This window comes from Neomonachus schauinslandi, chromosome 6 (genome assembly GCF_002201575.2).
Source record: "Neomonachus schauinslandi chromosome 6, ASM220157v2, whole genome shotgun sequence".
Lineage (NCBI taxonomy): Eukaryota > Metazoa > Chordata > Mammalia > Carnivora > Phocidae > Neomonachus > Neomonachus schauinslandi.
In genome coordinates this window covers 114,271,628-114,295,134 of record NC_058408.1, presented here as the reverse complement: position 1 = coordinate 114,295,134, position 23,507 = coordinate 114,271,628, and the positions used below count along the sequence as shown (strand labels likewise).

The following is a 23,507-nucleotide window of genomic DNA, read 5'->3' as shown; positions in this document are numbered from 1 at the left end:
CTGCTCAGCGGGGAGCCTGCTTCTTCCTCTCCCTCTGCCTGCCATTCGGTCTACTTGTGCTTTCTATCTCTCTGTCAACTAAATAAATAAAATCTTGAAAAAAGAGTCTCTTATGGTTTGCCTCCCTCTCAATTTTCATCTTATTTTATTTTTCCTTCCCTTCCCCTATATTCATCTGTTTCTTAAATTCCACATATGAGTGAAATCATATGATATTTGTCTTCCTCTTATTGACTTATTTTGCGTAGCAAAATACTCTCTAACTTCATCCATGTCATTGTACATGGCAAGATCTCAATCTTTTTGATGGCTGACTAATATTCCATTTAAAAAATACACAGACACACCACATCTTCTTTCTCCATTCATCTGTTAATGGACATCTGAGCTCTTTCCATATTTTGGCTATTGTGGACACTGCTGCTATAAACATTGGGATGCATGTGCCCCTTCGAATCATTATGTTTGTCAACCTGTTTGCAGTATGTCAAAGCTGTAATCATCAAGACAGTATGGTACTGGTATAGAAACAGACACATAGGTCAATGGAACAGAACAGAGAACCCAGAAATGGACCATCAACTCTATGGTCAACTAATCTCTGACAAAGATGGAAGGATAGCCAATAGAAAAAAGACAGTCTCTTCAACTAATGATGTTGAGAAAATTGGACAGCCACATGCAGAAGAATGAAAATGGACCATTTTCTCACACCATACACAAAAATAAACTCAAAATGGATGAAAGACCTAAATGTGAGACAGGAGTCCATCAAAATCCTAGAGGAGAACACAAGCAGCAACCTCTTTGACCTCGGCCACAGCAACTTCTTGCTAGACATGTTTCCAAAGGCAAGGGAAACAAAGGCAAAAATGAACTATTGGAACTTCATCAAGATAAAAAGCTTTTGCACAGCAAAGGAAACAGTTGACAAAACTAAGAGACAGCCTACAGAATGTGAGAAGATATTTACAAATGTCTTATCTGATAAAGGGCTAGTATCCAAAACCTATAAAGAACTTATCAAACTCAACACCCAAAAAACAAAAAAATCCAGTCAAGAAATGGGCAGAAAACATCAACAGGCATTTCTCCAAAGAAGACATCCAAATGGCCAAAAGACACATGAAAAAATGCTCCACATCACTCGGCATCAGGGAAATACAAATCAAAACCACAATGAGATACCACCTCACACCAGTCAGAATGGCTAAAATTAACAAGTCAGGAACAACAAATGATGGCGAGGATGTGGAGAAAGGGGAACCCTCTTATACTGTTGGTGGGAATGCAAGCTGGTACAGCCACTCTGGAAAACAGTATGGAGGTTTCTCAAAAAGTTGAAGATAGAGCTACCATACGACCCAGCAATTGCACTACTAGGTATTTATCCTCCTACATTTCTTTGTGCTCTTTCTCATTCCCCTTTACCAAATCCTGCATTCATAACCATCCCATAAATGCTGCTGTGTCACCAGGAGGCCACCACATCCCCATGAACCCAGCTGCACCAGCATCTCACCTTAGGCTGCAGCCACGTGATGTGCCTTTCTGCTCTGTCAGGCCCAGGGAAGCAACATGCAAACATTCATACCATAACGGAGGCACTGGGATCCCAGTGGCCCACACCCATCTCAGAGACTAAATGAGAGGGATCCCACCTAGCTTTATGTCTCTGTTGATCTCAGTCACCCAAAAGTCAGGTTGCCTACCCATCTACTGGCATCCGGGTTCTCACCCATCTTATCCACAACTCAATTCCCTAAGCTTCGATCTGACACCACCCAGCCATTCTCCCTATTCTCCCAGCTATCCTCTCCAATCTGCTATTTGGAAGTCTTGCTTGCTGCTATAGACTGCACGTTTGTGTCCCCCCAGAATTCATGTGTTGAAACCCTATCCCCCAATGCAATGTTATTTGGAGGTGGGTCCTGTGGGAGGTAGTTAGGGTTAGAGGGAGTCATGAGGGTGGAGCTTCATGGTGGGATTAGTGCCCTTGTAAGAGTCACAAGAGAGCTTGCTCCCTCTCTCTGATTTCTGTCATGTGAGAATATAATGAGAAGTTGGCCATCTGCAATCCAGAAGAGGGCCCTCACCCAACCCAACCATGCTGGCACTCTGATCTTGGACTTCCCTGCCTCCAGAACTGTGAGAAATAACTCTCTGTTATTTATAAGCCACCCAGTCTGTGGTATTCTGTTAAAGCAGCCCAACTGCCTAAGACAGTTGGGATCAGTGAATACTCACTATCTTTCCAGACTGCTCCAGTCACTTCTTAGATATATCTGAAATCTGACCACTCCCCAGTCCCCCACCAAGACATAATTAGGATGGTTGAAAGTTGCTTGAGAAAAATCACACAGGCAGGCTGACTGGTTTCACTTTGCAGTAATAGTGTCAAATGCCAAAGCAGTCCTCATTTGGCCTCGTGATCCAACTCTGTTTTTCTAGTAAGCTGGTTTTCTTCATCCTAAAGGTGAGGATTTCATCTCTTCTCCTCTCTCCCCAACCTCCCTTCACCTCCACCACCAACTTCACACTCTGCTGAGAAGACAGAACCCATCAGACACAAACGCTCTCATCTTCCCATACCAGATCGACTTCCCATACCAGATCTCATCTTCCCATACCAGCACTCCTTCCTGTCATAAGTAGGGTCTCCATCCACGTGGCCCCTGGAATCCACTACTCACCTTCTTGAGGACATGGCTCCATGGGACAGCTCTTCTCTCCTAGCTGCATCCATCTCTCTCTCTCTTTCTCTTCTGTCACATCTTCCCACCGACAAAAACGCTCTAGTAATTCTCATCTTAAAAAGAACCCTCCCAGGATGCCTGGGTGGCTCCATCGGCTAAGTGTCTGCCTTCGGCTCAGGTCATGATCCCAGGGTCCTGGGATCGAGTCCCATATTGGGACTCATCCATATCCCTATTGCCTGGCACAGTACCTAGCTCTTAGTGGGTATTTGGTCAATATGAACTGAGTAAATAGATTCCATCCATGGGCCACTCCTTGTCTCTACCATCTCTTTCTTCCTGAAAAACTCAAGCAACATGGTCCTACATGTGATGTTGGCCACCTTTGTAGCTCTGTAGCACATTATCTCTCTCAAGGCACTCTGCTCAGGCAAAGAAAACACTCACTGAGAATTCACAATGCGCCAGGCCCTACACTTAGCGGTGGGGAGGCCACAGTGAGTGTGAGTGAGGATTCCAGATCTCCACGAGACCGGAGTTTCTGGGAAGATAGCTGGAGAACATCCAAATCACAGAGAGCATGGTAGTTCTGGAAGTGAACCTCAGACACTTACTGCATTCAATGTATACTAAAATTATCTTGGTATTTGTCTTTTTTTGTTGTTTTTTTTGTTTGTTTTTTGGGTTTTTGTTTGGTTGTTTTTTTTTTTTTTTCGTATTTGTCTTATGTTATCCTTCTAGATAAACCCACGAGAGCCAGAAGTGCTATATGTACCTTTTTGGAAATGCTCACAATAATTGCCAAAATCCCTAGTCACAGCAGATCTGTATGAGCTGAAGTGGAACACATCCCATCAATGCTGCTTTTAACAACATGGTCAAAGAAAACTTTTAATATCCCCAAAGCCCCAAATCTTGAGTTTTAATATAAACTTATTACTAAAATATTTACTAAGTTTCTGTTTGGTCTCAGTAATATACTGGCAAAGAATAAGGAAACACCCAGGCCTTTAGACAATTACAGTCTCACAGAGATGAGCAGAGTCATAATTATAGCACCAGGTAAGAGCAGTGAGACTGGGCACATGCATGGTGCCAAGGGCAGCCAAGAGATGGCCACACACTCAGCTCAGGGCTTAGAAGAGAGATCCCCTTTGCCATTTGAGCTTGACCTGGGGAAGAGAGAGAGATGGTACTCCAAGCCCAGGACACAGGTACACAAAGTAATATGATGCGGCTAGCAATCCATGACCATGCAGGATTCAGGGAGGAAAGTGCATTGGCTGGACAGGAAATGGGGCTAAATGGGGTTGGAAGGACAGGTTGGTGGCCAGTTTTTAAAGGTCTTTAGAATCCAGTATAAGGAGTTTGGGATATTATATCAGTGACTGGGTGCCTTTGAAGGGTTTGCACAGGAAAGAGGTATCCTCAGGTCTATAATGTAGAGCTGTGACGGGTATCAATGAGATTTGAGGGAGAAGCAGAAGGAACGGGCCACTGTCCAGCTGTGGCCACAGTCTAGGTGAGGGGGCATGTACCTGAGAAACTTTCTTCTTCTCAGACCCTGACTTGGGGGCCAAAGAGACAGGGAGGCTTTCTCTTAGCTCCTGCTATACCAAGGAACCACCATGGCCTTTTTACCCCAGTGACATTGTCTAGACTTTGACACTAGTCCTGTCCTTCATGATTTTCTTCCAGCCATGCAGGAAGGTACTCAAGGGCAGTGAACATGTCTCATGTGACCTCGCAAATAGTAAACAGCACTAACAATCACAGTTACTCTGAGCAGGCACTCTTCTGAACACTCAGCATGTATTAACTCACTTTATCATCGCAGCCCTACAAAATAAGTGCTGTTATTATACCCATTTTACACATAGGGGATTAAGAACTAGAGATGGCTGGCACTTACGGAGCCCTTATTTTGCAGATATAATGCTCAGCCCTCCACTTGAGTTAAATGATCTAGTGCTCACTACAACCCCATGACACAGCATGTGAGATAGTGGGTGAGGATGGAATCTATTTACTCAGTTCATATTGACCAAATATCTCCTTTAGATAGAGATATTAAGGAAACTGAAGCAGAGAGGGTAAGTAACCCAAGGTTACATAGCAAGTTTGAGGAAGAGGCAAGATTCAAACCCAGCACCCTGGTTCCTCTGCCCGGGCTCCTAGCTATCACGTTAGGTGCAAAGTAGGTGGATCACCAATGATTCCTGAATTCAGTGAAAGTTACAGGTATACAGGTGAGCACCCCAATTCTAATCAGAGTCCCTCTCTGCCTGGCCATCACTTGGCCCTCTGCTGTGGCGACACTGGCTTTAAGACCCTTCCCTGTTAGTTTCCCTTCTCCAGAAGTTACCCTGGAGGGAAAGTCCCCTAGGGCCAGTGAAGCTCTTCCCTGCTCCTAGGTAATGACAGCTCCTTGGGGAGTTACAGGCTTGGATGGGAGGGTGGGATTACCTGGTAGCCATAGATGTGCTGCATCAGGCGATCACACATGACATTGCTGGTCAGGACAGAGTGCAAGACTTTCACAGCTGCATACATAGTGTGGTCATCTGTCGCTAAGGAAATGAGGCCCAGGAGGATGGCAGGCCCGCCAATGAAGTCCAGGCTGCTGGCTGCTGGGATGGAGTGGAACACCCTTATGCCTGTGCCGGACAAAGGGGCATTCCATCAATACATCGCAGGCTCAGGGCAACGGCAAGACCCCTGGAAGCCTGCAAGGGCAAAAGAGCTGCAGATGCCAGTGCCACCCTCCACTCACAGTAAAGGGGCCTGTGCACCTGGGACAGGCTGGGAGTGGGAGGAAGGGTGGTAGGTTTGAAAGTCTTAGCTCACTGAGAGATCCTGCCCTGAGGTCTTCCTGGGTCACCAAAACAGGTGAAACAGCCCAGAGCATTTCAGATCACTGCCTCTATCTCTGTCCGGAGTGCTGGGTGAGCCACAAGCTCTCTGAGCCTCGGGCCACTGGTGGCTCAGACAACCCCGGGCTCTTGTCCGCTCTCTAGATCCTTCGAGACCGGACCTTGTACCAACCCTCTGCTCTACTCTTGCCCAACTGCATAACAAGCAGCAATCACCGGCTGTTGTTTTTACCCAAACAACCACAACCGTCGCCTCTGTCAAAGGGCTCCACCGTGCCCACTAGATAGGCTCCATTGTGCATAGATGCCAGCCCGGTTAAGCTGAGTTCACTAGCAACTGCCAGATGGGGCAAGGTGAACTGGCCTCTCTGCAACGTGGAAGGCTAACTCTCCGACAGGGCTAAATCTCCAACTCTCACCCTCACTGGATAGCCGTTCAGAAGTCCAGGCTACACAAGCAATGACAGCCACCTGCCCATCTTCCCAAATAACAGTAAAATGTCAAGGCCTGACCTACCTAAATGGCCTACAGCCACAGCTCCAACGGTTCGAAGAGAACCCGAGAAGTGGCCAGCACAATTTCTTAGCAAGAACACAGGCATGGCATTGTCACGGGATGAAATGTTCATCTAGAGAAATGAGCAACAATTAGTCCAAAGAAACATGCTGGAATGGAAGAGCTTTTATTCATGAGGTCCTGGAGGGTAGGCACCCCAAGTCCTGGTCCAGTGTTGGCCCTCAGTAAGAGAAAGTCAGTGAATAAATAATAAATGAACCACTGTCAGGGAGACTGAAGCCAAAATTTGGTTTCCCATGCCCCACCACCCAGGCTGTGGCTTAGTCATGTGGGAACAGCTCTGGTGGTGCAGTTGAACCACAGATGTCCCACATGTCACAGTGAAGAGCTAATGAGGGCGAGGTGGACCCAAGGACATGTGGAGGTGGAATGGAGCCACGAAAGCCAGGCTGCCCCCTTCCCAGTCCAGACTGTCTAGCTTCTGCAAGCCTTGGCCTCAATGGTCTCAGAGGGCTAGGCAGATGGGAGTCCGGGGTACTCTGTGGGTAAAGCACAGCTGTGGTGCTCAGCAAGACCTCAACCCTTGTTTACTGAGCCTCTTCAGTAAAGGGAGATGGCCCTCTGTCTGTAAGGGTGGAGAAAATGTAAACAAATCGGCTCCAATTCATCAGCATTAAGCAAAAGAGCACTCTCTGCAGGAATTAGGAAATACTTCATCTAATGGCATCTTCATCTACAAACACGTCTGCTTGCTGTTTTGCAAGTTTGCTGTTTAAAATAAACAGGGCAACTCACAGAACATTTTGCAGGTTTGGGGGGTCAGTAGCACCCAGAAAAGAGAAGCTCAATAGTGTTTTCGGCGTCTCAAAGGTTTTTCAAATTCCATTTGTTCCTGTTCTCCGGTGAAGAATAAAGAGCACCTACTTTCTCCTCTGAGCAATTATAAATAAAAGGTTTAGTCTCAGGGGATGCTAATGGGTGGAGAGGCATATGCTATTTTAACAAATGAAATGGGCAGCACGCCTGTGTGTATCTGTCTCCACATGCACAAACATGAATTAGTGTTCATTTAAGCACTGAAAGCTGAAGCAAGCTATGAGATCATGATTCCAAAAGGGGGCAACAAGTGAAGGCAGAAGTCATACCTCTTTGGCAATCAGGCGGCTGTCCACCTCACTGTAAGTGTTTCTGATGTCTGTAACACTGGTGATGGACGAGCTGGCTAGGTGAAGGCCAAAGGAAACCCTTTCCTCCGCAACCAGGGGCGTCACTTCTATATCAGGGTCCACTCCTAAAACAACACATCTTTGATCACCTCTACTCTCTTTATAGAAAAGAAAGTACAAGCTCAGTAAAATAAAGAGCTATGGCTATATGGCAAAGCTATCATTGAGAGACTGTCTTATGTTGTTATATTATACGTTTGTATGTTGTATGTTTATGTCACATATTTGCCCCTATCAGTGCTTCTCTGACACTTATAGAAAAGTGTGGATAAATCTCACAGGATTAACCCTACTATAAAATAAAGCATTCAAGGTGTGAAATCATTGAAGCTTGAAGCATCTAACAAGGAGATGATATAACCTCACCCTCCAAAACCAAAATGCTGAGTGATAAGAAAGCTGACTTATTAAAAAAAAGAGAGAGAGAGACTGGGCTGAAAGCCCTAAGATTTTCAATGAGCTACATGCCATGGTGAACATTCCACTTGAAATGAGCACTCTGGTCCCTGGATCAAGGAAAGCCACGCATGCTACTGGAACTGCATGGCCTGAATAGCCAGTGGGCAAAATTTTGGCTCTAGACTTGACCTCATCACCTGGCTCTGGCCAGTGCCATCTGCCACAGGAAATGGAAGCTTGAAGAAGACACGGGGCCTGGAGACAGAAACACTCCACAGTGCTCAATCACCCTTCACTATGCACAAGTCTTCTGTACATAAATTCATTCATCATTCTTCCCAGATGGGAGCTGACCCCCTTGACTTGATAGAGCACAGAGAGCAGTACTCCCTACTTGAACAGCCAGCAATCAATAATGGAAATGTGGATGTGTTTGTCTGCCTGTTTAATAATTGAAGACAACAGTATACTTTAGTTAAAAAGCCTCTTCATTAAAAGGAATGTAACTTATTTATCGCATTCTCTTCTCTCTTTCTTTGCTCATGGTATTACCTACCCATTCTCCTCCATTATGTGCTTTGGAGTTGAAATCTAAAGGATATTGTCATTTCTTTTTCTGTGACATATTCTGTTGGGTTGTAAATTTATAATGATCCAATTACAGAGGTCTTCCCTAATGACTGACCTATGCTGAGTTTATTCTTTATAAATATGCTATAAATAACTGGATGTCCATTTAAAAAAGAGTATCAGCGAGATCATTATAAATCAAAATACTCCATACCTTGAGCATGCACAGCTTGGAAGTTACCACAGTATCTTGGGCCAAGTTTGTTAATAACTTCCAGAGTGTCCACTGAGATGGCTTCTTCAAAGAGGTATGTAGGGCCAAGACGCCATATTAATGACGACTTTTGTTTCCAAACTCGAGGGGTAGCGATATATCCATAAACATCCACAAATGAAGATGAATCCATTGAAAGGAAAGGCCCTGGTAAGGCCTGAATATACAACATCTGTTGAAATTAAAAGGGTGGGGGTAGGGGGAAAGGGAGAGATTTTTTTTTTTAAAGATTTTATTTATTTATTTGAGAGAGAGAATGAGAGAGAGAGAGAGAGAGCACATGAGAGGGGGGAGGGTCAGAGGGAGAAGCAGACCCCCTGCTGAGCAAGGAGCACGATATGGGACTCGATCCCGGGACTCCAGGATCATGACCTGAGCCAAAGGCAGTCGCTTAACCAACTGAGCCACCCAGGCGCCCGGAAAGGGAGAGATTTAACCTCAGAATTAATCAAATAAACACCCAAGGATATAAAATTATATACCTTATTCTCTAAAAGTAAAAGCTTATTTTATCTACAAACATTAAAAAGGTCACTCTCAAAGCTGAGAAACAATGCAGGAAAACAGTTTACAAAATGCTGGTGGGAGTGAAAAACTGACACTGTGCCTCTGGAAACAAATTTTATGAGGAATATTAAGAGCCACTAAAATGTTTATCTTTTTTGTTCCAGTCATTCCACTGAGAACCTAAATGTCCAGTATTTGCACATCCATTAAGTTTTATGTACTAAAATAATTACAGACATATCCAAATGGAAAGGAAGAAATAAAATTATCTCTATTTGCAGATGACATGTCCATGTGGAAAATTCCAAAGAATCTACCAAAAAACAAAAAAGCCTAGAACTAATAACTGAGTTCAGCAAGGTCACAGGATACATGATCAACATACAAAAATGAATCACATTCTACAGGCTAATAATGAACATGCAGAAACTAAAATTAAAAACACTATCATTTATAATTGCTCAAAAGAAAATGAAATATTTAAAGAAAAAATGTATGAAATCTACATACTAAATATTCAAAAACGACAATGACAGAAATCAAAGAAGACCTATATAAATGGAGAGGCATACCATGTTCCTGGATAGGAAAACTCAACATAGTAAAAATATTATTTCTCCCTAAAATGATCTATAGGTTAATGCAGTTCCTATCAAAATGTCAGAAGGCTTTTGTAGACACAGACAAGCTAATTCTAAAATTTATATTTGAAGGTACAAGCCCTAGAATAACTTAAATAGCTTAATTCTTCTTTTTCAAAAAGAAGAGTGATTTTGATTATCTTTTTTGAAAGAGAAGAATTAAGTGGGAGGCACCATTCTAACCAATATTATTATATAGCTTATTACATAGCTACAATAATTAAGATAGTGTGGTCTTGGTAAGGGTATAGTCACATAGATCAGTAGAACAGAATATAGAATCTGGAAATAAATCCATACAAAAGTGCCCAACTGATTTTTGATGAAGGTTCAAAAGCAATTCAATGGAGGAAGGGTAGCCTCTTCAACCAATGTTGCTGGAACATCTGGACATCCATGGGCAAAGAAATGAACTTCAGCCTAAACTTAACACCTCCTACAAAAGTTAACTCATAAGAGATAACAGATTTAAATGTAAATCTAGAAAACTTTAAGAAAAAAACACAGAAGAAAATCTTCTGGATCTAGGGCTAGGCAAAGAGTTCTTAGACTTAACACCAAAAACATGAGTCATAAGAGGAAAATCTGATGAATTATACTTCATCAAAATAAAAATTTTTGTTCTGCAAAGTCCTATGGGAAAGAAGATGGAACACAAGCTACTGACTAGGAGAAATTCTTTGGCAAATCACACATCAAAGGACTAGTATCTAAGGCCGAGCAATGTTGAGCACTTTTTCATGTGTCTGTTGGCCATTTGGATGTCTTCTTTGGAAAAATGTCTGTTCATGTCTTCTGCCCATTTCTTGACTGGATTATTTGTTCTTTGGGTGTTGAGTTTGATAAGTTCTTTATAGATTTTGGATACTAGCCCTTTATCTGATATGTCATTTGCAAATATCTTCTCCCATTCTGTCAGTTGTCTTTTGGTTTTGTTGACTGTTTCATTTACTGTGCAAAAGCTTTTTATCTTGATGAAGTCCCAATAGTTCATTTTTGCCCTTGCTTCCCTTGCCTTTGGCGATGTTTCTAGGAAGAAGTTGCTGTGGCTGAGATCAAAGAGGTTGCTGCCTGTGTTCTCCTCTAGGATTTTGATGGACTCCTGTCTCACATTGAGGTCTTTCAACCATTTGGAGTCTATTTTTGTGTGTGGTGTAAGGAAATGGTCCAGTTTCATTCTTCTGCATGTGGCTGTCCAATTTTCCCAACACCATTTGTTGAAGAGACTGTCTCTTTTCCATTGGACATTCTTTCCTGCTTTGTCGAAGATTAGTTGAGTGGGGGGTGAGAGGGATGGGGTGGCTGGGTGATAGACATTGGGGAGGGTATGTGCTATGGTGAGTGCTGTGAATTGTGTAAGACTGATGAATCACAGACCTGTACCTCTGAAACAAATAATACATTATATGTTAAAAAAAAAAAAAAAAAGAAGATAGTAGGAAGGGAAAAATGAAGGGGGGGATCGGAGGGGGAAATGAACCATGAGAGACTATGGACTCTGACAAACAAACTGAGGGTTCTAGAGGGGAAGGGGGTGGGGGGATGGGTTAGCCTGGTGATGGGTACTAAAGAGGGCACGTATTGAATGGAGCACTAGGTGTTATATGCAAACAAGGAGTCATGGAACACTACATCAAAAACTAATGATGTAATGTATGCTGATTAACATAATAAAATAAAATTTTAAAGAAAAGGACTAGTATCTAGAATATATAGAAAACCCCTTAAAACTCAAGAGGAAAAACAATCAATCCAATTAGAAAATGTTCACAAGACATGAACAGACATCACTGAAGAGGATATACAGATAGCAAATAAGCACTTGAGAAGATTTTTAATCTCATTAGTCATTAAAGAAATGCAAATTAAAAACACAATGAGCTATCACTACACAGCTATCAGAATGGCTAATATAAAAAACAGTAACCACACCGAATGCAGAGAAAATGGATCACTCATCTATTGCTGGTGGGAAATGTAAAATGGTACAGTCATTTTGGGGAAATGATTTGGCTGTTTCTTATAAAACTAAACACACAATCACCATATGACCCAGCAATTGAACTCTTAGGCATTTATCCCAGAGAAATATGGACTTAAGTTCACACAAAAACCTGTACACAAATGTTCATAGCAAAACAAAGAAGATAAAAAACCAAAAAGGAAAAAAATGTTCATAGCAGCTTTATTTGTAATATCCAAAAACTGGAAACAGCCCAAATGTCCTTCAGTCATTGAGTGGTTACATATACATCCATATCATGGAATACTACTCAGTGATAAAAAGGAATTAACTATCGATGCACAGCAACAATTTGGATGAATTTTCAGAGAATTATGCTGATTGAAAATCCAATCCTAAAAGATCATGTACTGTACAGTTTCATATATCTCATATCCTTGAAATGACAACATTCTAGATTATGGGTTGCAAGGTTAGGGACAGGGATAAGGGAGGGAGGTGTGGTTGAGTGGGAGTGGCTGTAGTTTTAATTTTTATAAAAGGGCAACACAAGGGAGCATTGTGGTGACATAAACATTCTGAATCTTGGCAGGAGTCACGGACATAGGAACCTACACATGTGATAAAATTGTGTGGAACACATACACATACACACAAGTATAAATAAAACTGGGATATCTGAACAAATTAGCAGATTATGTCAATATCAATATTTTGGTTATGAAATTGTTCTACAGTTTTATAAGATACCACCATTGGGGAGAAACTAGGTAAAAGGTACACAGGATTTCTTGCTATTATTTCTTACAACTACATTTTAGCCTACAATTATCTCAATAAAAATTTCAACAAAAGAAAACTAGTTAACAGAGTATCACAAATTTTAAAATGCTAATTTCAAAACTTATGTGGGTAAAAATTTTTTAATTAATACTAAAAATTAACTAATATACAATATTTTCTATGTAATAAAGTCACAGCTATTTTTTTTGTGTGTATTAACTCATTTTTTTTTATTCTTATGTTAATCCCCATACATTACATCATTAGTTTTAGATGAAGTGTTCCATGATTCATTGTTTGTGCATAACACCCAGTGCTCCATGCAGAACGTGCCCTCCTCAATACCCATCACCAGGCTAACCCATCCTCCCACCCCCCTCCCCTCTAGAACCCTGTTTGTTTTTCAGAGTCCATCGTCTCTCATGGTTCGTCTACCCCTCCGATTTCCCCCGCTTCATTCTTCCCCTCCCGCTACCTTCTTCTTCTTTTTTTTTTTCTTAACATATATTGCATTATTTGTTTCAGAGGTACAGATCTGAGAGTCAACAGTCTTGCACAATTCACAGCGCTTACCAGAGCACATACCCTCCCCAGTGTCTATCACCCAGTCACCCCATCCCTCCCACCCCACCCCCCACTCCAGCAACCCTCAGTTTGTTTCCTACAATTCAGAATTCCTCATATCAGTGAGATCATATGATACATGTCTTTCTCTCACAGCTATTTTTTTAAAGGGAAAAAACTAAAAGAAACTACAAACTATGGTAAGATAGAAGGAATATAGGCATTCTTTCTTCTTTTCAATATTTTTCAGGTATTTCAAAATGTGTTTATATAATTTTTATAATGACTATAAAATCACCATATCCACATTTATGTATATAAATACATATTTTTCAAGTGAGAGGTCATAAAATTTCAGAAACAGTCTTTTTCTCTCTACCAATTAAATGAGATTTTCAAACAAGAACAAACCAAGTTTTCAGTTACCAGGCCTGCCTAGAGTGGGGTCCACTGTGCTCTCTTCCCCCCTCCCCTCCTGCCAGGCAGGGACTTCTCTCTCTCCAGCACTGAAGCTCTGCCCCACCCCTGCAATCCAGTTTGCCTTTTTTCCAAATTCCTATTGCATATACTCACTGCACCATCTGCATTGATTTACAAACATAAGATGTCTCAAATTGCTCCCACATCATTTTGCTCAGGCTGCTGAAATACTCCCCACCTTTTAAAATTTAACTTATCTTCCCTTGGAAATTAAAACAAAGTCTCTAATATTAGAGAACCATCGTTAAGCTGGGTCATCCCCAACCTAAGCTCTCCCATCTTCTTCTTGCTCAGCAGATGTCTACATCTAAACACAGGCCTTCCCATTTATCCCAATTAAATTCTACTTGCTTATCCTGAACCAACTCGTTGAGATCATCTTGGAAAGTCAATTCTGTCTGACTCAACTCTTGGTCATTCCCCATGGCATGTTTTGGCATATCCCTGTGGCCCCACACCACTGCCAACCTTTCTGCTGACTGACTCTGGCTTAGCTGGTCCCATGAGGTCAGTTGTTCATCCATGTACCAATTCACTCAACTACACTATCATCCAGTCCATCTTACTCCTTTTGGCTATAAATTCAATGCAATTCATCAAATATTTATTGCATGCTTACTGTGGGCCAGCCCCTGTGCTAGGTGTGAGCAAGGTCCAAACATCAATAGGACTTGTTTCTTAGCCTCAAAGTCCATGAACTATTTCACAGAATACCAGCCTATTCTATAAAACAAAACAGAATACTAACATGTTTTACAAAATAAGGAAAAAACAAAAAACAAAAACAAGCCCACTCTGTAATCATACCTGAACAGATAATAACAAAGACACTGTGCAACCACAAGAGTAACCACACTTTCCATCCTGGCTAACACGAGTGATACTGCTTTTTTCTCCAATGACAACTCTAACCTGCCCCATTCCTCCTACTTCCTGGATAAAAGTTCCGAACATACACAGAAATCAAATTCCCTCTTTCTGACAGCACACAATTGAGAACAGACCAACCTCCACTTCTTCGAACCCTTCCCCAAATCACCTAAAATAAGCCCTAATCCTATCTAAGCTCCTTCCAAGTCTTTGTTACCCCACAGAATAGAGTGTCCTGCTACTGCAAGCTTAATATATCTAAGTTTTATACTATATGCACACTCCTGGAGGTATTTGCCTGGTGGGCATGGACAGTTCCTAGCATCTAAAACAGTACCTAACAAAGAGTGGGTGCTCCAAACTATTTAATGAGGGAAGGAAGGAAGGAAAATAAGAAGGAAGGAAGGGAGAGGAGGAGAGGGGAGGGAAGGGAAGGAGGGTAGAAGAGAGGAGGGGATGGGAGAGGAAGAGAGGGAAAGGAGAGGGTAGGAGAAGAGAGGGAAGGGAGGAAGGAAAGAAGGGCTAGTATCATCAATGATTTGAGAAGAGTTAACCTCATGTTTTGGAAGACCTATTTTTGTTATGTTCCTGCTGAGTCTTTCTGATTACCACTGCCCTTTTTTGATAAAACAATTATACTCGAAGATAGCATTGAATTCATCTTTAGTGTTATATCGAATTTAGGTTGTTCTAACCTAATGACTCTCAACATGGGGTGATTTTTGTCCCATAGGGGGCATTTGGAAATGTCTGGAGACATTTTGGTGGTCACAACTGGAGAGACAGAGATAGAGATGCTACAGCATCTAGGGAGGCCACAAATGCTGCTAAGTATCTATCCTACTATACACAGAATGGGCCCCTACAATAAAGAATTATTGAGCCCCAAGTGTCAAACAATCAAAATGAGAAACCCTATTAATCTAAGGTTCTCCATTCTGGCTAAATATTAGAATCACCTGAGAAACTCTGAAAACATTACCAAATTACCCTGCACACAGAGATCCTATTATGATTGATCTCAGGAACAGCCTGCACAATAGAACTTTAAAAATACTTCCTGGGTGATTCTAGAATGCAGGCTAGGTTGAGATGCTCTCTCTGGTACCTGGGCGAAATTCTGGCTGCACTCGCCCTCTGGTGTCTTCTGGGCCCTTCTCTCTCTGGCTGCTTTGGGAGCTCTAACAGTGGATGCCAGAGCACACCTGCCATGTCCCTCATCTCCCAGCTTCCTCTCCCTTATGCCTCAGGACTTCAGGTGACTCTAAATGGCAGTGATGAGACACCTCCTCTAGCTATGTGTTCACATTCCATTGCCTTCTCTAGGCAGGGAACCATCTTTTCCTCATTGTTCTTGCTGTAAATCTGGTAAGAGGTGTTGGTGTCCTTGCAAGCCCTAGTGCCTGGCTTCTAAGTGTAGTGTGCAGTCATAATAGATTCACCAGGAAGCTTCTTAGAAAAGTAGAACCTTTGACCCTGCACAGACCTTCCTGGGGAATCCACAACTTAAACTGTGAAAAGCCTTGTTCACTCTGGGACCTTATAATCTCTTATGACTATTCTTATTTCCATGTTTCACCTTCTGCTCTGGTTGTGTGGCTTTCACTCCAGTTTCTGAAGAATTTCCATTTTCTTGTGTTTTGGGTTTTTCTCATGTTTGAGCTCAGCCGAGTGTTCTGGACAGCTAGGGGGAGTTTCATTAGATACCGACCCTGCTGCCAAATGAGAACAACGAAGGGAAGTGAGACCACTCCAGATGGTGTGGCCAGAAGGCATTACAGTGGGGCAAGCAGAGCTTGGGGCAACTAGCTCACCTTGGCTGAGCCGGTGATCTGTCCATCCAGATAGGTGGAAATGGTGCAATTCCTTTTCATTTCCTTGGTGACAACCACAGCCAGGTGGTGCCACTGACCGCAGGCCAGCAGCTGGCCACACCTGACCCGAAGCTGGCGCCCGGCAGAAGGCTCAGGATCATCCTCTGGTTCCATGACGTCTGCAAGAGAACACAGACGCTGCACCTTGCGTGCACTGTCATGCTGCAGCAAGCCAGGAGAACCAGGGCCTCGTGCCGAGGAGCCGTGGCCTAGATCCCCTCATGAAATAACCACAACAGCAACTATCGTTGCTTGAGGTCCTGCTTTGTGCCAGACTCTAGTTTAAGAGCAGTTACGAATGTCACTTCATTTCGTTTTCACAGCCCCCCTGTGAGGTAGGTGCTATCACAATCCCCATTTACCCTCCTGAGGCACAAACAGGTTATGTAACTTGCCCAGGGTCGGGCAGCAGGACTCAAACCCAGGCGTCAAGCTTTGGGTCTACCCCACAGGAGACTGCCTCTGCAGCGATGCACATGTGCCCTAGAGTCCTCGGGCGGGGGGGGGGGGGTGGGGAGAAGCACTTGTGCTCTGTGACAATGATGCCAAGCCACCCCTGGGGCCTTCTGGGTGTCTCTCTATGAAACTGACATTCTCAGGGGACACAAGAAGAACAGGCCATTTCTGGCCATCACAAGGGGATGAGCTTAGAGAGCTAGGCAGAATTCTAAATGGCAGAGTCTGGACCAGCCACCAGCCACTGAAGGAGGGTTGGTCTCCCAGGCTCTCGTGCCGAGAGCTGCTGACTTAGCTCCATCTCCCCCAAGTGTGGGCAAAAACAGCTCCAGCTCCCAACACCTTACCCAGGGGCTGAAACGCTTTCTCTTCTGTAGACACAACCAAGGAGAGGTCGTCTGGGCACAGGCCGACAGAGAAGCAGATGAAGGGCTGCTCAGTCCTGGCCAAGTGACGCACCAGGGTTAGGAAGCGCAGTGGGTGGCCCTCAATGACTGTGCTGTGTCTGCTGATCAGGAACCAGCAGGAGAAGGTCAGGCCCCCAGATGGAGGGAATGACCTGGTAGCACCTGGAGTCAGAACACAAGCATCCCCTTAGACTTTCTCCTGCCTTATAATCTTGTCTAGAGTCATCATAGCTCTGATTCAGCCCAGGTGTGGCCCTACCGTGTACCAGCTCTGTGCCTGGTCTGACTCATGCCCACTTTATGTCAACCCTACACCACAGAAGCTCATCCCCTTATTCCTACTTGCAGGAGTAAGTCATATTCCCACCAGGACTTGAGTCTAGATCCCCAAAGCCTCTCTCTAATTCTATCCCACATATTATTCCATGCCACCTTGCCAAGGGTGTGGAGAGGGGGACAGAACCCTGCAGACGGTCACTATTGGCTGATCTAAAGCTGGGCAGTCTGCTATGTGAGGCAGAGAACACCAGCCTAGCTCAGCTGAACCTTGTATGGGGGCGTCTCCCTATAGGGAAACCCATGTCCTCCTGCCCCATAACAGGGTTGGCAGTACAGAGCAGGCCTGCCGTCCTCCATGAATTAGCGAATCAGACTTGGTGCCCGTGTGGATGGGCTGTGAATGCAATGACTCCTCAGCACCCACCATCCCAGAGAAATCCTGGTTCTCCTAACTGAGGGTGCTTAGCTCAGACAGCACTGGGCACTTGCCCTGTCCTGCCCAGCCAGTTTTTAGCTGAGCACAGCACTGCTCAAAGCCTGCCAGGGCTCAGTAGACCAGATTGCCATTCACGTAGAATGTATATTCTTCTCTGGAAAGAGACCTAAGACAGGTTGTGGTGTTCGTTTCAACTTGCTTCAATCACTGACAAAATGAATCCAACCCAGACTCCGCCATCAAATTACCACTGAGTCCCCACTGTATGCAGAGTCATGGCTGGACCCTTGGGATCCTCCTGCCCTAACACAAGCATGACAAACTTCAAGGATGACTCATCTACAGATACACAGAAATAAGGCCAAGTGGAAGTCTGACACCAAGGCTCCCTCGGCACTTGTTGTGGAGGCAGGGTGAGGACAGCTCAGCAAGCTGAACTCCCCGAGAATCACCTACCTGTCCCAATCCCTCCAGAGACCAGATACTCTGTACTGCTGCCCATAACTGTAGCCAGCGTTGGAATAAACAAACAGCTGGAAACAGAAAAGTGTCTCAGATCAGTGAACTGCAAGCCAACTTCTGGCCGTGACATCTCCCCTCTGTCCCCCTGCAGGGCCTCCCTCCCTCCTACACCATGAGGACAAAAAGCAGCTGATGCTGTTATGAGGGCTCTAAGAGATGGAATTCACACTGGATCCTGAAGGGGAGGGCATTCCAGAAAGCAGGCCCACCAGGGGAGGGAGAGGGTCATAGCACTCCATGGCTGAGGATGCTGGCCCCGAGAAGCCACTGAGTAGACAGGTATCCCTGGCCCAGACATTTTCTGCTCCTGAGCGGTGAGAGCTGATGAGAACTATAGTTTTGTGATCAATATTATAATTTATCAGAGGCACTGGTAAATTAATAAAGTGCATTCCCGTTATAAGAAAGCCTATCGTACCCATAACCTTCCATGGACATGTCAAATTCCACAAACGATGGAGCCAGGACCGCCCTCTGAGGTTGCAGGTGGCGTGGGGAGGTCATGGAGATGAGGCTCAGTGAGGTCTGAAGGGCGGTGGTTGAGCCCTGAGACGTCCCCGAGGGCCTGAGGGCCTGTGTGACTGCTGGGCCAGGGCCGGCATCCAGGGCGGCTCCCATGGGACCCTCAGGTGTCCCTGCTGCGGCAGCCTGAGACCCTAAGGCAACAAGCCAGAGGAGAGATGAAGAGCCGCATCCCCGTTCAAGCATTTCCACTGCTCTTCTGACAACAGCCCTAGTGTTTCTGCCACAGCCCAGAAAGAGGGCTAACCTAACCGCTGTAAGGTGGCTCTCTCCTGACTCAGTAACGCTGAACTGCAGCAACAGTGCTCCTCCTAGAAACTTCTTCTCCCTTCAGTCCACCATTCCCCACAAACACCCCCTACACACACTTTCCAGCTTGCCCCACTGGTGGTCGCTCATGGCGCTTCGTCCTGGCTCCCTGACCTCCCCACCCACAACAGCCTGTCTCTTTGAAACCCCTGCTCCCCGCCCCTGGCTGCCAGCACAAGCTGACTCTCCACCCATGCTTTTCAGCTGGGCCTCCTTGGCTTCACGTCCTTATGTGATCTCATGTTCGGTATGCTCACAGCTTTGTTCTTTAAGCTGCTCCCTGGAGCCAGCAGCCTCCCCGGGACCATGCCTGATACTAGGGATTCCCCCAGTGCTTTGGCCTCTTGACCTTCCAGCTGACCCCTGAGCTGCGAGCTGTGCAAAAAGCCATCACTGGTACCTCTGCCCAGGCTCAGCACTGGGTCCTCGAACGTGCAGTGTGTCGTGAAGGAAACCCTATTGCTGTTTCCGTGATCTGCACCTAGAGGGGTCAAGTGCATGCTCACCATCACCTATCCTATACGAGGGTGGAGGTCATCCTTTTCCTTCCAGATCTGGTCTTTCTCTGGGACCAGCAATCCTGCTTTCCCTCATTTGCTCCACTGTGCAGCAGACAGCATCATTTTTTAAGTCTGTCTGTTTCTCACCTGTTGTAAAGTCTCCCTTATAAGGGATGCATATTCTCTTTAATTCCCATTAACCTGTTCCTGTTCTTTCCCCTGTCCTCACCTGAGCCTCCAGAGTCCCCTCTGTGCACACAAGATGAATGGAGGATTTTCGTTGCAGCCGATGGAGGTGAAGGAATTCCAAGACCGAGAAACTGTCTAGGTCATAACATACAAGAGAAAGAAATGAAGAGCTTTTATGGGCAGAAGTGTTCTCCAGCTTTCCTAAATCTCAGGACTTTCCTAAATCTCAGTGCTCCCTGACCCCCTCCCCCACGCTTTCCTCTCTCTGCCTGGAAACCTTCCCTCAAGCCATGCAGAAGCAGGGTGTCGCTGGCCTGGCACCCAGACCACAGAGCTAGTGCGTTTAGGTGCCTTGGACTTAACCAGTGACCAGCTGGGAGCCTCAAACTGAACCTTGAAGGGAGAAGGAGTTTGCACTCCTTTGCTCTGTGTCTGCTCAGTCTGCTCTGCTCTGAGCCTCTCCGTCCTGCCCAGCTTTCCAGGACACAGGTGCCTTCCTGGACGGGCTGCCAGCAGGAAGTTTCCCTGAGCATACAAGGGAGCACTGACTGTGTCCCTCTCCTTGTCAGGAGTCCTGGCCCGCCCCTGCTCCTCACAGCAGCCCAGCTCCCTGCAGTCTGGCCCCTGGGGGTGTCCAGCCCTCACAGCCCCCATCCGTCTCAGCAGGGCATCCTCTCATGCCCTCTTCCCTCCTCCCTGAGTCCCATGAACGCTGGCACAGGCCTCAGGCCTAAGCCATCCACTGCCTTGAAGCCCTGCCCCTTCCCACCCGCTCTCCCAAATGTGGCCCTCCCAGTTCGTGCAGCTCCAGCCCTGTCCACTGAGCATCCCCACAGCACTATTCTGTGTTGTCTGCAGGACCCTCTGACTCTTGTCCCCGCTGCCCCAAGACTATCAGCTCCACGGGACGGGCCTTGTCTGTTTTGTGGGCCTGCCTACTGTCTGCATGGACACAAGGCTCCTCCCTGGACTCACAGTGTCCGGTGCTGAGAATGGCCACGCCCTGCAGAGGGGAGAGGAGGAGGGGGCATGGGGACACCTGTCCCTGTGCACTCCTCCTGTCCACTGTACCTGAGCACAGCTGCCATGGCTCAGCCACGTTTAACGCGCGGCACACAGTACCTTAACACATCTGGTTCGATGGCTTGGGAGGCAAGCTTTTCAAAAACCCTGATGAGGCCTGAGTTCAAGGGGCTGGGGCTGGTGGTCAGGGCCCTGTGGCAGGAGGCCATGAGGGTCCTAAGCATCCCCGCCTCACACATGACCTGACGGTTCTTCTCCGATTTCACCAGGGACTGGATGTGACTGGCCACGGAGCACTGGATCTCCTGGGAAAGCTAAGAGGTAGCAAAAGCAAGCGGTGAGCCCTTGAGGTCAGAATATTTTGTGCACAACTTGGATCGACCCCCAACCAGGCCTCAAATAGGTTGGGGGGCTAGGCAACTGCACCCACACAGCCTGTTCTCACTGCACCCCGTCTGTCTCGGGAGTTCTCAGGGGTACCCTCGTCCTGTGCAGAAGGGGTCAGCTGCCAAAGAGGGACAGGCTTAAAACAGAGACTGCGAAGTGCCAGCATCTGAGAAGCTGCATCTGCCCCAGAGACACGGTGTCCGCCCCAGGTGATGTTTAAGCAGTTTCTGAATTAACTGCTAACACTTAAAGGTCTGAGGACTTTACGTAAAAGTCCGGACACGTGGGCTCTCTCAGAAGGTAGGAAGGCCGGGTCAGACAGGTTGCAGTTCTGTGTCTATGAGGGGCAGCCAGGGCCGGCCAGTGGCCGTGCCTCTTGTGGGCCCCTAGCAGCCCTGTGTTGGAGTCCGTACCCCTGGCACAGAAGGTGCGGCGTGCCTGGGAGGCGGGCCCGCAGGCGGTGCCCACGCTCACTGGCTGCGGCCGGACCAGACCACACTCAGCGCCCAGGCCAGCACCAGCCTCAGCTCTGGCACCAAACACCCTCAGCCCCTGCTGTCGTCCCCCCGACAGCTTCCAGCTGTCCTTCATCCACCTCTCAGACACGGGCAGCTAGGGTGTCATCTCACCCTTACTGGTTTTCCAGGCACTTCAGTATCTTTACGTCCTTGAAGTCCACAGAAGAGAGCACAGAGAGTCAGCTCAGTAAATGTAGGAGCCAAATACATTGCTTTTGCAACCTTGTTTTCTTCATAAAAATATAAACCCCTGGAATTCCCAGGCCTCTGTAGATATACTCAGGGGTGGGGATGTTGGGGGAAGGGGATGGGAATTCCTCTACAAAACCTCTGAGGACTGCCCACATTCTCTTTTACTGTTGTATCTGATATGGGCTAAAGTAAGAGGGATACCAGTTAGAACTTAATGGAATTTTCCTGCTGTGAATACTATGGGAGCCTCCCCCAGACCTCCTTCTCCAGGTGGGTGTACCCATCACCACTCCCCCTTCTCTGGAGGACTGAGCTCCCCTAAGTGGGAGCTGCCCTGCCCCACCTGTCCCCTGCTTCGTGGCCCCCCCCTATATGTTCATGCATGCATACACACACATGTACTCATGCACACACATACACATGTGCACACATACATGCGTGTGTACACATAAGCACACATATGTATATACATGCCCACACAGCTACACATATACTTGTGTGCATGCATACATGCACATACACATGCATGCAAACATACACACACCCATGTACCACGTGCACACGCTCACGTACACACACACCAGACCGTAGCCCATGAGGTCACACCCTTCAGTCTTTCGGTGCAATCCATGCCTGAGAGCCCTGCCCTGGTGGCTCAGGCTGAGGTTGGACTTCAGCTGATGGCACCATCTGCTTCCTCCACTCCCCTTCCCTAGTCCCTCCCTTGAAGGATCTGATGTACCTATACCCCTGTCTTGGGCTCCACTTCCTGGGAACCTGACCTGAGGCCCTGGCATGCTTTTCATATCGTACACCTTTGCCCTAGTTTTTGGTTTCATGAAAAGAGATCTCTGACAATGTAGATCATGTCTAGGTTAGTCCACAAGTGTAAAGCCAGGAGTAACCACAAAGGCACTAATTTGAATAATCCCTATCTTAAAGATGACTGGCTTCTTGTCCCATTGAGTCACAGACCATCTGATATGCACATCCCCCACCCCAGCCGCCTTAAAAGCTTTCTTGGGGTCCTTCCCTGCTTCCCCTTCTTCCCTCTCTCCCTCAAACAAGTTATAACTGCCTCTTCAATGTCAGCTCTGGGTAAAGTTTTAGGCATTTCAAGATTAACACGACATTATCCCTGCTCTGAAGGGAATCATGGGCTACAGGCAAGACAGGTGAGGGGACAGTCTCAGCACAATGACAAACGAGCTCTAGCAGAGGATTTACAGTGTCTGGGAGGGAGGGGTTCCCTGCAGCCCCTCACACATTTTACAGAGCTCTTGGATTTAGAAGGGAATCCAGGCCTGGCATCTCCTGGGGGAGCCAAATTTTACCCTGGGATGAGAATATGACCTGGGTATTCGGGATGTGCCAGGCCCCAGTCTAAGCATTTTGACATGTATAGATTATACAGTCCCTGTGAGGAACCTATGAAGGAGATACTATTACTCTGCCCATTTTACAGATGAGGAAACGGAGCCCAGAGAAGTACCTTGTTCAGGCCACGTGGTAAGGGCAGAGCCTGGCTTT

The 23,507-nt window shown here is 46.0% G+C and overlaps 1 protein-coding gene across 1 annotated transcript in view; it reads right to left on the bottom strand.

The window, feature by feature from the left end:
- Nucleotides 1-23,507, bottom strand: part of WDFY4 (WDFY family member 4) — a 277,946-nt gene that overhangs the window by 195,567 nt on the left and 58,872 nt on the right. The window contains 10 exon segments of the mRNA XM_021699514.2: nt 5,163-5,353; nt 6,087-6,198; nt 7,232-7,377; nt 8,496-8,727; nt 16,178-16,356; nt 17,041-17,262; nt 18,272-18,348; nt 18,756-18,993; nt 19,898-19,992; nt 20,980-21,194. Coding sequence (XP_021555189.2) covers nt 5,163-5,353; nt 6,087-6,198; nt 7,232-7,377; nt 8,496-8,727; nt 16,178-16,356; nt 17,041-17,262; nt 18,272-18,348; nt 18,756-18,993; nt 19,898-19,992; nt 20,980-21,194 — 1,707 coding nt within the window.